Source organism: Mangifera indica, chromosome 14, assembly GCF_011075055.1.
Source record: "Mangifera indica cultivar Alphonso chromosome 14, CATAS_Mindica_2.1, whole genome shotgun sequence".
NCBI lineage: Eukaryota > Viridiplantae > Streptophyta > Magnoliopsida > Sapindales > Anacardiaceae > Mangifera > Mangifera indica.
In genome coordinates this window covers 678,006-690,356 of record NC_058150.1, presented here as the reverse complement: position 1 = coordinate 690,356, position 12,351 = coordinate 678,006, and the positions used below count along the sequence as shown (strand labels likewise).

General features: G+C 34.5%; 2 protein-coding genes across 3 annotated transcripts; both read right to left on the bottom strand.

Annotated features, from left to right (window-relative positions):
• Positions 1 to 760: 760 nt before the first annotated feature.
• LOC123195416 lies at positions 761 to 5,111 on the bottom strand. The gene is made up of 4 exons (XM_044609096.1): positions 4,418 to 5,111; positions 3,902 to 4,120; positions 2,998 to 3,381; positions 761 to 1,536 (listed from the first exon to the last, which is right to left on the bottom strand). Exons 1-4 carry the CDS (start codon positions 4,907 to 4,909, stop codon positions 1,069 to 1,071), a joined length of 1,563 nt encoding a protein of 520 aa, XP_044465031.1. The 5' UTR covers positions 4,910 to 5,111; the 3' UTR covers positions 761 to 1,068.
• Positions 5,112 to 5,890: 779 nt separating this feature from the next.
• Positions 5,891 to 12,343, bottom strand: LOC123196836 (UTP--glucose-1-phosphate uridylyltransferase-like). 2 transcript variants are annotated; one of them, XM_044610975.1, is made up of 20 exons: positions 11,470 to 12,337; positions 10,628 to 10,734; positions 10,423 to 10,513; positions 9,588 to 9,648; positions 9,396 to 9,473; positions 9,275 to 9,325; positions 9,117 to 9,151; positions 8,540 to 8,612; positions 8,329 to 8,386; positions 8,156 to 8,202; positions 8,010 to 8,075; positions 7,809 to 7,841; positions 7,618 to 7,655; positions 7,455 to 7,530; positions 7,319 to 7,375; positions 7,154 to 7,237; positions 6,976 to 7,074; positions 6,777 to 6,881; positions 6,464 to 6,535; positions 5,891 to 6,379 (listed from the first exon to the last, which is right to left on the bottom strand). In XM_044610975.1, the coding sequence occupies exons 1-20, from the start codon at positions 12,117 to 12,119 to the stop codon at positions 6,353 to 6,355; spliced, it is 1,908 nt and encodes a 635-aa protein (XP_044466910.1). In that variant the 5' UTR covers positions 12,120 to 12,337; the 3' UTR covers positions 5,891 to 6,352. The 2 variants fall into 2 exon arrangements, with proteins under 2 accessions (XP_044466910.1, XP_044466909.1); XM_044610974.1 differs by having other exon boundaries at positions 7,154 to 7,375; positions 11,470 to 12,343.
• Positions 12,344 to 12,351: the final 8 nt, after the last annotated feature.

The following is a 12,351-nucleotide window of genomic DNA, read 5'->3' as shown; positions in this document are numbered from 1 at the left end:
TATCATGTTTTGCTTGATCGGATATCCAATAATGTTATTAGCCATTAAAGGGCTCTGCAACAATATCTCCATTAAACTTCAATAATGCAGTGAAGATGGTTATCACGAGATGATTCTCCACTCAAAGTTATAAATACCATATAATATCAATCATATTATGTGTTATCTTTGTGTTTCAGGTCCCATGTACTTCAGGGTTAGGGTTTTGAGATTGGTTTTCAAGCACAAGGTCCCAAAATCAGATTCCAAAGAAACTTGAAGAAAAGCGTACTCAGAAGTCACTCATGAGAGTTAGGTATTTTGGTGTACTCCACAGATATATACCATATTTGAATCTCAAACTTTAAAACTTGCTTTTTTTGTCAAAAATTGAATTGGATCTGATTCAATCTTGAGTTAAAATTTTAACTCGACAACTTGACTCAAAATCAACTCGTTTATTGATCTGGTGACATTATTTATCCTGTCTGCAATATTGTTTACCCCGACAACCCTCCAATGATATCATGTACAAGCTAGAACGAACTAGGTATTATGAATTTGATTCAAGCTTGAACCAATCCCAAACTCAACTTTGACCTAACTCAGATCAAATCCACCCCTAATTAAACTATTTTTGTTTTAAACTAATTATTTCTTACACACAAATATCCACCTATGGTCAAAGTAGATAAAGTCCAGTCAATCTAACACAGATTTATAAGTCATGACTTGACAACTCTTAGACTAAACGAGTAATTCACAAAAAGATTGGAACGAATTAAACTCCTTCCAAATTCGTGTTCGATTTTAGTAATTAAACAAATAGCCCTCCAAGCCAAAAATTCAACTCAACCCCAGTTCAACTAGAAGACGTTTTTGGAACTCAACACTAAAATACAGAATACATTTCGTACTGTATCAGTTGTAGACTTAACTATATAAAGATGACATTGAATTTTCCTTGCAACAAAAAAGCAATTACCTGTATTACCTGTTTTTGCAAAGCCAAGCTCTTCATTCGCCGTTCATCACATCAATCCAATTGGGGAAGAAAAATAGACAATTTAAACTTGAGCAAGGATGCGGTTAGCTTGCTCGAAAATCCAGGAAATGTTGTAGTTTCTGCAAGAGCAGCTCACGAGTACCAAAAAGTGGTTTTCCGACAGCAAGCCAGTCCTTCTCAAGAAGACCAGCTTTGGCACTACTAATCATCTCTTCATGGAAAGCAGAGACAATACAATAGATTGAGGTCTTCAGAACATCTGCCATGGCGAATGCTTTTGGATGTTGTTGGACGTTTCGCTTCTTACCTATTCCAACATCTCTTCTGCTGGTGTCCAATGCAGCCCATTTAATACCAGCTGGTCCCATCAAATGATGAGGTGGTTGCAAATTAGTCTTCTTCCCCATAAAACCTTCTACAACAAGGAGGCAGGACAGAAGGGTGGTGATAACAGCAGCATTGCTACCAGAAAGTTGAGCAACCCCAAACCTGTCTTCCTTGCGTGAGTGTGCAGTCAACGAAGAAACTGCCTGGGCACACCAAGCACATAGCTGCAAAAATTGGCCCAGTCATTGATTAGTTAATTTGTCATCATAATTCACATAAAACAGACTTACAACACACCTAGTCTTTAATTTTCTCTGATCTTTAACACGAGATGTCTTTAATGAAAAGTTTACTCCATGATTCTCAAAGTGTTGAATGATTTTACAAATAGTATTCTAGAAATCAAAACATAATAATCTGAAGAAAAAAAGAATCATGAACAGAGAGCACAAGTCATTAGCACCTTTTATTCTTCAAATACATCAGTATATTTTCAGGAATGCAGATAGAAGCAGTTACAGAGACAATACCGATTAAAAAAACATAATCAGCACTTCAAATATAGCAAATTCTCACAATTTAAAACACAAAGAGACTAAACAAAAATTGACTCAGACCACTTTTTCGAGCTAATTCCAACAGACAGCCCTCTAATACCATTAAACGATGTCTAATAACTCTTAACGATACACCAATCTCAGCATGTAAGATGACAACACACTTGACTACATATTTGACAACTTTAATATTAATCCTAGATATTCTTCTGTGGAGCTCAAATGCAACATAGAGTCAAGATTCTCACTATTCTTCTTCTTCTTTCTTTCTTTTTTCTTTTTTTAATTTTTTCAAGCATGAAGCAGAATAACTTGCATTACTAATGAAGAAAGAGTTACAGAGGAGAAAGAAGGGAACAAGTAGTCTTCCATTCCACCTCCCCATAGAGTATTTTTTCTGTAATAAATGCAGTATTTTGGCACAGCCCACTTCAACTTTGAAGCCATTGAAAGATTATACCTACCAGTACCATAAGTACAAAGCAAGGCAGAGAGAAAATGATGTTTAATGCTAACAGTTCCTAAAAATGGCCAAGAAGAGTCATGAACAGCTGATGGCTTGTAAGTATATATGATTAAGATCACACAATTTTGTTCATTTTAAATTGAAACAAACTGCTGTCACAAAAAAATCAATTGACATCAACTAGAACCCCTAACTACTCAATGGGAGCTTCAACCATATATGTGAAAGGCATATTTATATCGAATAACGGCATTCCATCAAGAACTAAACTCCCAAGCATAAATACTTTCTTAACAAAGCAAGATTTCTTTCAACTATACTACCCAAACCATATCCCATTTACAATGAGCTTGAATCACTAGTTTCCACCTCACAAACTCTTTCACCTTCCCCTAACCCCCCACCCATATAAAAACTCTTATGAGCATCTCCATCTCTTTGCCACATTAATTTGGATTCAGAAGAAAGAATGAAAGCATGGAGACCAGAAAACATGACTGCAGTAACAATTATATAGATCCTCTGAACTTGCTTAAACTATAGGTTAGTGTCACACAAGATAAGAAAAAGAAATTCAAATTAAACAAATTATCAGCTGCAAGCACTTGCACATGCATATATTAAATTGCCCCTTGAGTTTAATCAACAACAATTTCTTATACCTGAAAGTTGTCCAATGGTTCAGATGATTTTGAATCTACATGCAAGTCAGTTGGCGACTGCAACTGTCTGGAAACTTGGCAGGCTTTGTCCTTAGAACCGGCTTCCATACTTTCACCCAACTTTGTTGCTAGCTGTTCCAGAGGCCTCAAGCATACAGCAACAACTCTTCTGTAAGTCTCACTAGTTTCTTCAAAGAAAGCAGCTCGGCGCCAAGTATCAACATTTTTCTCACAAACCATACAGAGATCAAGATATGCCAGATACCGTAGAAGAGAACTTGAGGTGCTCTCCTCCAAAGCTGCAAGAAGTGGCTCACTTGGATTTGTTTCTGCTGCTGCTGTTCCTTTTGGTGGTGCGAATATCAACCTTTTAGTATGAAGCACCTACACAGCAATGTAAAGATATCACATAAATATACAAGCACATAAAGGCACAGAGAAAGATCCTTCAAGGAAGACAACCCTTTCCACTTCCTCTTTTTATTTTTATTTACAAGAAGTTACAAAACCATTGCCTACCAACTACAGAAATCGTAATAGTTGAAGATTAAGAAAACTGCTGCATTAAAATTACATTCCAAATCATACACCACAAGCATATGCTGCAGGTGAGAATTTTGCATTTGAAACTCTAATGATCTTCTTCTGACATTCATATAGGCCAAAAAATTACAGATTGGCCCATCCATTTTTCATATTTTTAAACAAGAAAACTTTGAATTTTTTTAGCCATTGAATAACAATTATAGTTCTCCCTGCAATCTGTTATTTATCCATAGAAAGAAAAGATCTGAAGTAGCCGCTGAAATTCAAAAACCAAAAACTGATATCTTACAAAGACCTGAAATAACCAACAAGTTTTAATAGGATCCAAAGATATTTAACTTAAAAAAGAAAAACTAACCCGATGTAAATGGTGACTTAATTCCCAACATAGGAACACTGAAAAAATCCCAACATAAAACATAATCTGCTCAGCAATAAGCCTTCCAAATGTTGCTTTCTTGGCGTTTGCAACAAAAACTACTGGCACAGCTGATAACAAGTAAGCTGCAGCTGAAAACTTTAAGGCCTTTCCAATAGCAACATAGATTGCCACCTTGAACCTGAAGAAAGGAAGACGCTGCAACATAGACATATAAATCAATGATCATTTCATAACTAGGAGGGTATGGAAAATATAACACCATGATAAAGAACACTGAATGCAGAATCCCCAAGACCTTAAAATTAAAAAATTAATGAGATTAGTCCATTAAAAGTTCCAAGCTCAGCGAACATATGGAAACATACAACATGTAACATCTTACAAGTCTGACGATTGTGTTAGTACCAACTACAATTATAAATGACACATGAATCAATCAGTTAAAGTTGTTTATGAGCCCATCATCCAAATATAACATTTCAAAGAACTAACCTGAACAATGGGAAACTTCAAAACCCATTTCTGATTATAAAGATAAAACAAGCCATAAAGCAACCCACAAACGGAACCCCTAAACCCCAGTTTCCAAGTCAATTCAGCTCCATCATACTCCTGCATCAAACAAACACACGCAACTGACACGCCCCCCGACACGGCGGCCACTGCCACAAACAGCCCAAGGCGGAGAGAAAGCAGGGCGCGGCGGCGGAAATCGAGAGTCCATGAAGAGAAGGGGGCGAGGACGAGCTGCAGAGGGGAGAGGGGGCGAGTGGGAGCAGGAGAAGCCGCAAGGGAGAGAGAAAAGGAGAAAGCTAAGTGGGAAAAGAGAAAGAGAATGAAAGCGAAAAGGGTGGTGAGGAAGGAAGAAGCTGAGCGGAGAAAGAAGAGTTTGAAAAGAAGAAAAATGAGAGAGGAAGATATTGACTGCCAGATTAAGAAGCCCAAGTGGCGATTGTAGATGATTGTTTCGAAAGGTGAAGGCATTTGAGCGTTTTTGGAATTGGGTTCCTTGCGGGTTTTGGGGAAGAAGACGAAGGAAGGACTAAAAGGAGACTGACCTTGGGGCGGGAATCCAAGAGGGGCCCTTCTGTTAAAATCAAATGTTGAGGGGCCTCTTGAACATCTTATGAATGGTGTTTCGAAAAAGTTGTTTGAACAACTCCCCTTTAAGGAAACTCGAGTGTAATAAACTCGAGCTTCGAGGATGCTATTTTTTCAAGCACAAGCTCTGATATTAGAATATTTAGCTGGTAGAATTTGTAAATTTTAAGGAGTTCGATTTAAAATATTAAAATGATATAATTTTGATATAAAATATATTAAAAATAATATTATTTATAATATTAATCTAAGTTATATTTAATTTGATTTAATATTATAATAAAAATTAGATTGAGTTTGAATTTGAATCCTCTTAGATTGACTTGCTCAAATTCAATTGAAGTTAAATTAACTTAAATTTAAAATCAATTCAGTTTAAATCTAATTTTCTTTATTATACTATTTTACTAGATTATATAAATTTTATAAGATTAAATAATGCATTTTACAATAAAAAATTAGTATATCACTAATTCAATATAAACTTCGTAAAATTGTATAGTTTTACATCAGTTGTGGATAACATTGAATATTGAATTTGCTCTAAACCAAATTAAAATAAGAGTTAATTTAAGATTAATTAGAATCTAAATAAATCAACTTAAAATCAATAAATTAAAACTTAAACTCTATTAAAAAATAATTTAATCTTAAATTTGATCTAAATTGACATTAAATTAAATATTAGATTCAATTGATAATTTAGATTCAACTTATTTGATGTAAACTCAAGCCAGTTGGATTGAATTTAACCCTAATCATGAATGATATAATGGCAATTCTCAAACAATAATCACATTCTCAACAAAATATGAAGAATATCTTTAAATATTATACAAGCAACCAATCAACAAGAATATAAAATGATCGTAAACAAACATAAATTCGATTTTACTTCAATCCAACTATCAGTCAAGTATTTGAATCAATTCAAACTCAACTCATTTATGAAAACAAACTCAATTCTTAATTTAAATTTGACTCATTCGATCTAAACTCGAATTCGAATTCAAATATCACGAATCTAATCTAGCCTTAATGTCAACAAAGGCGATATAATATCAAAATTGTAACAAATGGGGAGGCTTTCCTCTATTATATCTATCCTACGATTAGAACACATTACACAGTACACAACTTTGAGTAATCTCCTCTATTCTCTCAATTCTCTTTACCTCTAGAATTTCCTCTCATTTTCTGACAAAAAGGAATATATTTCAGAATATTCCCCAAGAATCACCTAAAATTATTATTATTATTTTATTTCTTTTCTCTGATATAATCTTTATCACTGTGGAGCAACATAAGGCTTGAAAGAGATCATTTTCAAATGTCTGCAACCTCGTTGATCACCTGGGAAAAGCGATAAATAATAATCAGAGCTGATTATATCAAGAAAAACATGTCCCATACCTTTGCTGCTTCAGTAATTTTTACCTTGTTTTCAAGCACTGCCCCGTCAGGAATTTCCAGTTTCATCCCAGGTTTAGCAACAATATTTACTCTTCCCTGAAATAATGTGAAAAAGGTAAAACCGATTAAACGGTTGTAAAAAGAAACTACAATAAGGAAAGCACTAATCCCCATCGACTGCAACCACAAAAACCCCAAACTCGATGTGAGTGAGATAGCTTTTACAACCTTTACAACCTTTTATATAGCAATACCATATTTTGCCAGCAAATCGTCCAGTACCCAATTCAGTTGAGAGTACACAACACTAGATGAAAAACATGCGAAAAGTGAATACCTTGAGCGTTATACCGGCCCCAAACCAGACATCACCTGTCACCTTCAAGCTATCCAGATCAATGATGCTGGGAATGGACTTGAAGCGACTTAGGAAGTCACTAACCTAAGAAAGAAAGAAAAAAAGAAAAAATCAGAACAAAAAGAATGAGATACATTCAATACTATAAAATATTACAGGTCATAAAAAAAGGTTTCACCTCTTTAAATTCAGGTCCCAATTCAATAGAAGGATTTGAGGGATTGTTTCTAGCATTATTTCGAACTAAGACTCCGTCCATAGAGGAGTACAAATCAGACTGCAGAATAAATAAAGGTCATCAACAAAGCGAAGAATAAGTGTTCATGTTCATTTTTTCAGTTGCACCATGACATCACCTTGAGAAGAAGTAAGTCTGATGTCGAATTCAGAGGAAGAAAACGAGACGGAGGGACATTGATACCACTTGTGCGATCAAAGAACTGGCTTGACCATAAAACAATGGTAAGAGACAGCAGAAATTCGCAGTATAGAACAGAAGAATGTAATATATATGAGAATACCCGTATTGCTGAATCAGCTGCTGTATCTTGCAATTTAATTTGATCACTATATTCTTCCTGGAACAACAGTGACTTTGTCAATTTTTTGTTTAATGAACTAAGTGCCCTTCCTTAGGGAACAATAAAAGAATGGTACCTTTGAAGCAGAAAGACTCTCCATCTTTAATGCATCAGTATCTACAAGCCTTTTGATGGCCTTCAGATTTACCCACCTGACAAGAAAGTATATAAACCCAGATTAGAGAACATTAAGAGGCAAAAAACAGAGTAAATCTCCAAAAACCTGGCTGTTGACTTACAAGTTTCTTGTATCAATAAATTTGAACCTTCCATCTGACTTCATGATCATGAAAGAGAAAAAAAATAGAGCATCAGCCAGTTTTCTAGGCCAAAAAAAGGAAAAAAAAAAAAAAAGCTGAACAGAATCATGCTAACAAAATAGTAAAAATTTTGTTGATCCCTACTAGAAGTAAAAAGCATTGTAACTTACATGTTTAGCAGGATTTTGAGTGATATTCATAAGCTGCAATGCATAATAACATGAATATTAGTTTAAATAAGATAAAGACATACATAGAAGAATAAAATTCTCAGTTGCTTCTCAACAGCCCAATTATTCAATCAAAACTTGGTAAAAATTAACAATACTTAGTAAAAATTAAGATCCAAAATCTAGACAAATAACACTCACCTGGAACTTTCCTTGTCTCGAATTAATTATACTATTTTTCAAATCTATTGAAGTGGTTGGTGTCACCTGAAAGATGTAAATTCATTACAAAACCTTTTCAAGCTAAAGCCAAATAGTAATAAAGAACAGAGATTATCCTTCCATACCTCCATACAGTACTCAATCTCATTTTGAATCAAATGATTCAAGATTTCTACACCATCAATCAAGGGGCACAATTTTTATCACAACTTACTCATAACAAAAGCTAATGCAATCAAGTACTAGGATATACTAAAATAATTATGACAAAAAAATTTAAGCCATGATGGACGGATACTTGGGTCAACAACAGCTGCCACATTATCTGCATGAACCACAAGGGCATACTCCTTACCCTGGAAAAAAAAACCAAAGATGTTTAGCTGCAACTTGTAATACATTATAGGGTCATACCAGAGATCCTACCACTCCCACCACATTTTTATCATTTATCTACCTAAATGGAGATATAAGATAGAAAATGTTCACAATTAATATAAAAAGACTACCTGTGACAATAATACATCAAGAGTACCACTTTTCATCAGAGAGAGGAACACTGCACCGTGGTCAGAAGGATGCCTTCACAGTAAACAAAATAGCAGTATCCATTAGAAAGTTTCTACAAAGTTAATAAAAGGCATCTGCAAAATCATAGGAAGGTAAGAATTATATGACTAATGCCGCGAAAGAAGTCACATAAATCTCCTCTTATGTGAACTTATGGTTAATATTCTATTTTGGGACTTCTGAAAACATAAACTTCTAATTCCAGGAAGCAATCAATTATTCAGTTTCATGTCTCTAGTATCAACAAGAAGGTTATGATTATTTGATAAGAACTCCAGGTTAATAAGAGAAAAGAGGGAAAAAAGTTAATGGTGCACAAATTTTGATTTGAATATAAACTTTCTCTAATTAGAAGATAGAAAACACATGAAAGAGGCTAAAAGCTGCTGAATCATAATGGGAAAACAAGGACAGCAAAAACAAACAACAGAAAAAATAAATCTACAAAACATTATTGTCCAGTATCCCAGAAATCAAATAATCTAGTCAGTCATAAGCCAAGAGAAAATGACTTACAATTTATCTTTGCCACTCTGTCCTTCTAATGCTTTCTGTTTTGATAGTAGGGTCAACAAAACAAATCTTGCCGTTAATTATAAGTCATAATCAAGAGTTAAAGAAAATACAGTAGAATACAGTGTAATAAACAAAAAGTACATGCTAGATCCACTAACCTGTCTAAAAGAATGAATGTCAATTTTTGAGGCAGAATATTTCTCCACAACCTGCACTGGACAGCTTAGATGAGTAGGCTGACAAAATCTAAGGTCAAGAACACAACAGAACAGAGATTACCTTTTGGGTATCACCATGTGTTTCAGTGGTGTCCATAAGTACTAGAGGAACATTGCAACCAAACTTGGAATTGAGAGACTACAAATAATTGAAATATAGCAGGTTTAGGCACAAGCCAGACCAGAGGGAAACCTCGAAAGGAAAAGGAAAGAAAACAAGACATAACAAAAACACACATAGAAGAATGCTGACCTCAATTTGATTAACCATCAAATCCATAAATGTCAAATTATTATGAAATTCAATTGCTGATCTGCACAAAGAAAAGATTAAATACACGATATAACTGAAACTCAACAAAGGAATTGAATGCAAATACTACATAAGATATGAACTTTATATTAATTAACGATAATGCAAATCCAAAGATTGTACAAATCATCTAAAGCACCAAAAAATTACACTAAGCATGGTAAATGAAAACCACACACAGAATTTAAGAAAGCAAATTAATGAAAATCAATGACAGAGATTTTCATTGCAGAGAGGCACTATAAAATAACAATTAAATTTAAAAAATTCAAGAAAAAAGGTCAGAAATATTAGAACTTTATATTAATTAATAATTATACTATTCAACATTTATAAATTTTCATCATTTTGAAATCAAAGTCTATGTGATAAGAAACTATTCTCCTTTTTGATATTTCTAGAAGCACTATAAAAGTTTTCACATAACATAAGTTTTCATCTAATAATTTTGTTATTCTTCCAAAATAAGATACAATGTATAGAGGGAAAAAACAAAATTAAATTGATGTGCTTTAGTTTCTAAGCTGGAATAATGTGAAAAGAATTTGAAAAACAAATAAGGAACACAATAAAGATAAAGTAATCACAAATGCAGATCCTAACATAGGACAACAAAGTTCCCACCCTCTACAAACTTCAGAATGTATATTTACATTGGTACAGACAGTTCATCCAGCATAGAGGATCCTCTAATAAAGGATATAAATATAAATAAAAACAGTCTCAACTACAAAATATAGAACCAAACAAAATGGCCAGAGATAATAACGCTTACTTGGGGCCAGTAAAGCCCATATTTGTTCCCACAACTCCATTGAACTTCACCACCACTAACTTGTCTAGAAACATCTTTGCTTCCACAGTATCTGAAATAATAAAACAAGCAAAATGGGATTATAAGACAATAATAACTTTGCAATCACAAAGGCAACAACGATAAAATTCATAAGAAATGACAAGAAAATTGAACTTAACATTACCTTCAGAAATGGGTGCTAAGCTATCATAAGGAACAACTAGTACTTCATCTCTTAAGCTATCAATCTCACTCTTCTTATTGTTGTTTTTAATTTGTCCCACTTTCCCCCTTCAATTCAGAAATGAAACCAAACCAATTCACAATTATGCCAACAAGGAAACAACAAATTTGAATAAAGCAATTTACTGCCCTATAATACTAACACTATGGACAATGACAGGATGAGGGATGACAAAAGATGGGTAATGAGCTTCCGTAGGTCCTTTTTCTTTCAATTTTTTCCTCAAATCCCATATTTCTTATGTCATCGAGAAGAAAATCTCCATAAATTACAAGTAAAAGCTCTCACCTTAATTTTGAAAGAGCAGAACAATAACAAATATGTATAGGGTCACTCTGCACATGATTATCCAACCCAAAAACTAGAAAAGTAATAATAATCACAATGTCACCGATAAAACAATCTATATACCTTTCATATTATTATAGGCAGTATACCAGAAAATTTTTCAAACTCGATAAGACATGTATAAATTGTGAAGTATATGTGAAACATATACTAAATCTGTAAACCAATTCCCTACAATACCACATATAACACATTTATGAATGGCAAAGTAGAATGTGAAACTTTTTAAAATTATATATTTATAACAAATGGTATCGTATGATAAGAAGGTGAAAACCAGCTTTTATTTTTCCTTATTAATCCTTCTTATCTTTATCTAATACTCTATATAAGATCACATATAAAACATCTTAATGAAGACAATATCAAGCTTAATAAGACATGTATAAACTGCAATGTAGAACATAACAAATTAAAGCAAAAACTCTGCATACCCATCTCCTTTTTTCCCATCAATTTTTTCTCCATCATCATTCAACAACCCCAGCTTCTTTTGCTCAACTAAAAACGTCTTAGTAATCATATTACACAACAAATACACAAATTGCACTGAATCATTTCCCGGTATCGGATACGTTATCTTGCTGTAAATCTCCCATGGCATACTCGAATCCACCAAACCCACAATCGGAACCTGAAGCTTCGCCGCCTCCATTATCACAGATGACTTCTTATCCGTGTCCAGTACCACCACACAGTCCGGCAACTTTGTGGGCCCGAACCTAATCTTCTTGTTCCTCGACCGAAACTTCTTCGGACTCGAACTGTTTGTCAAAAATCCCCCCATTCGCCACAGCGCATTCATGTTAGGGTTATAACACCCGATCTTCTTAGTCATCTGGAGTATGATTTCGTCAAACAAAGGGTTCGTGTTCACGAACATAAACGTGGCTTGACGTTGCGCCAATAGAGAGATGAAGTGGCAGGCGTTTCGGAGACAAATTAGGGTTTTATCCGAATCGATTATGGCCATGCCATTACGGATGCCGTAAGTGAACTGTTTGAAGTGGTGGGCCGCCACGCGCCGACCCAAGTGAGCGTTTGTGCTCAGAAGCTTTTGGATTATGATTGAGTGAAGCGTCATTGTGGGATTGTGAAGGTTTTGTATCAGGCTTCAGACTGAAATTGATTGAGATTGAGAGGAAGATAAGAGAGTTATAAAACGCAACCTATTGTGAGTTAGTGAGTGGAATCGGAAGCGGGTGAAGCCGATGTTATGGTGGTGATACGTTTATGGGAGAGTTTTGGGGTCGGGGCTGAAGACTGAGAAGAGTGAAAATGAATCGGGTTTTGGATCGGGTTGAATGGACAAATCG

Coding starts and splice junctions, on each gene's coding strand:
- LOC123195416 (XM_044609096.1), bottom strand. CDS start 4,909: ATGCCTTCACCTTTCGAAACAATCATCTACAATCGCCACTTGGGCTTC. Junction 4,121..4,417: donor TGAAGTTTCCCATTGTTCAG/GTTAGTTCTTTG, acceptor TCTATGTTGCAG/CGTCTTCCTTTCTTCAGGTT. Junction 1,537..2,997: donor AACCATTGGACAACTTTCAG/GTATAAGAAATT, acceptor CAATTTTTGCAG/CTATGTGCTTGGTGTGCCCA.
- LOC123196836 (XM_044610974.1), bottom strand. CDS start 12,119: ATGACGCTTCACTCAATCATAATCCAAAAGCTTCTGAGCACAAACGCT. Junction 8,076..8,155: donor AGATTGAGTACTGTATGGAG/GTATGGAAGGAT, acceptor TACATCTTTCAG/GTGACACCAACCACTTCAAT. Junction 7,842..8,009: donor CGAGACAAGGAAAGTTCCAG/GTGAGTGTTATT, acceptor TATGCATTGCAG/CTTATGAATATCACTCAAAA.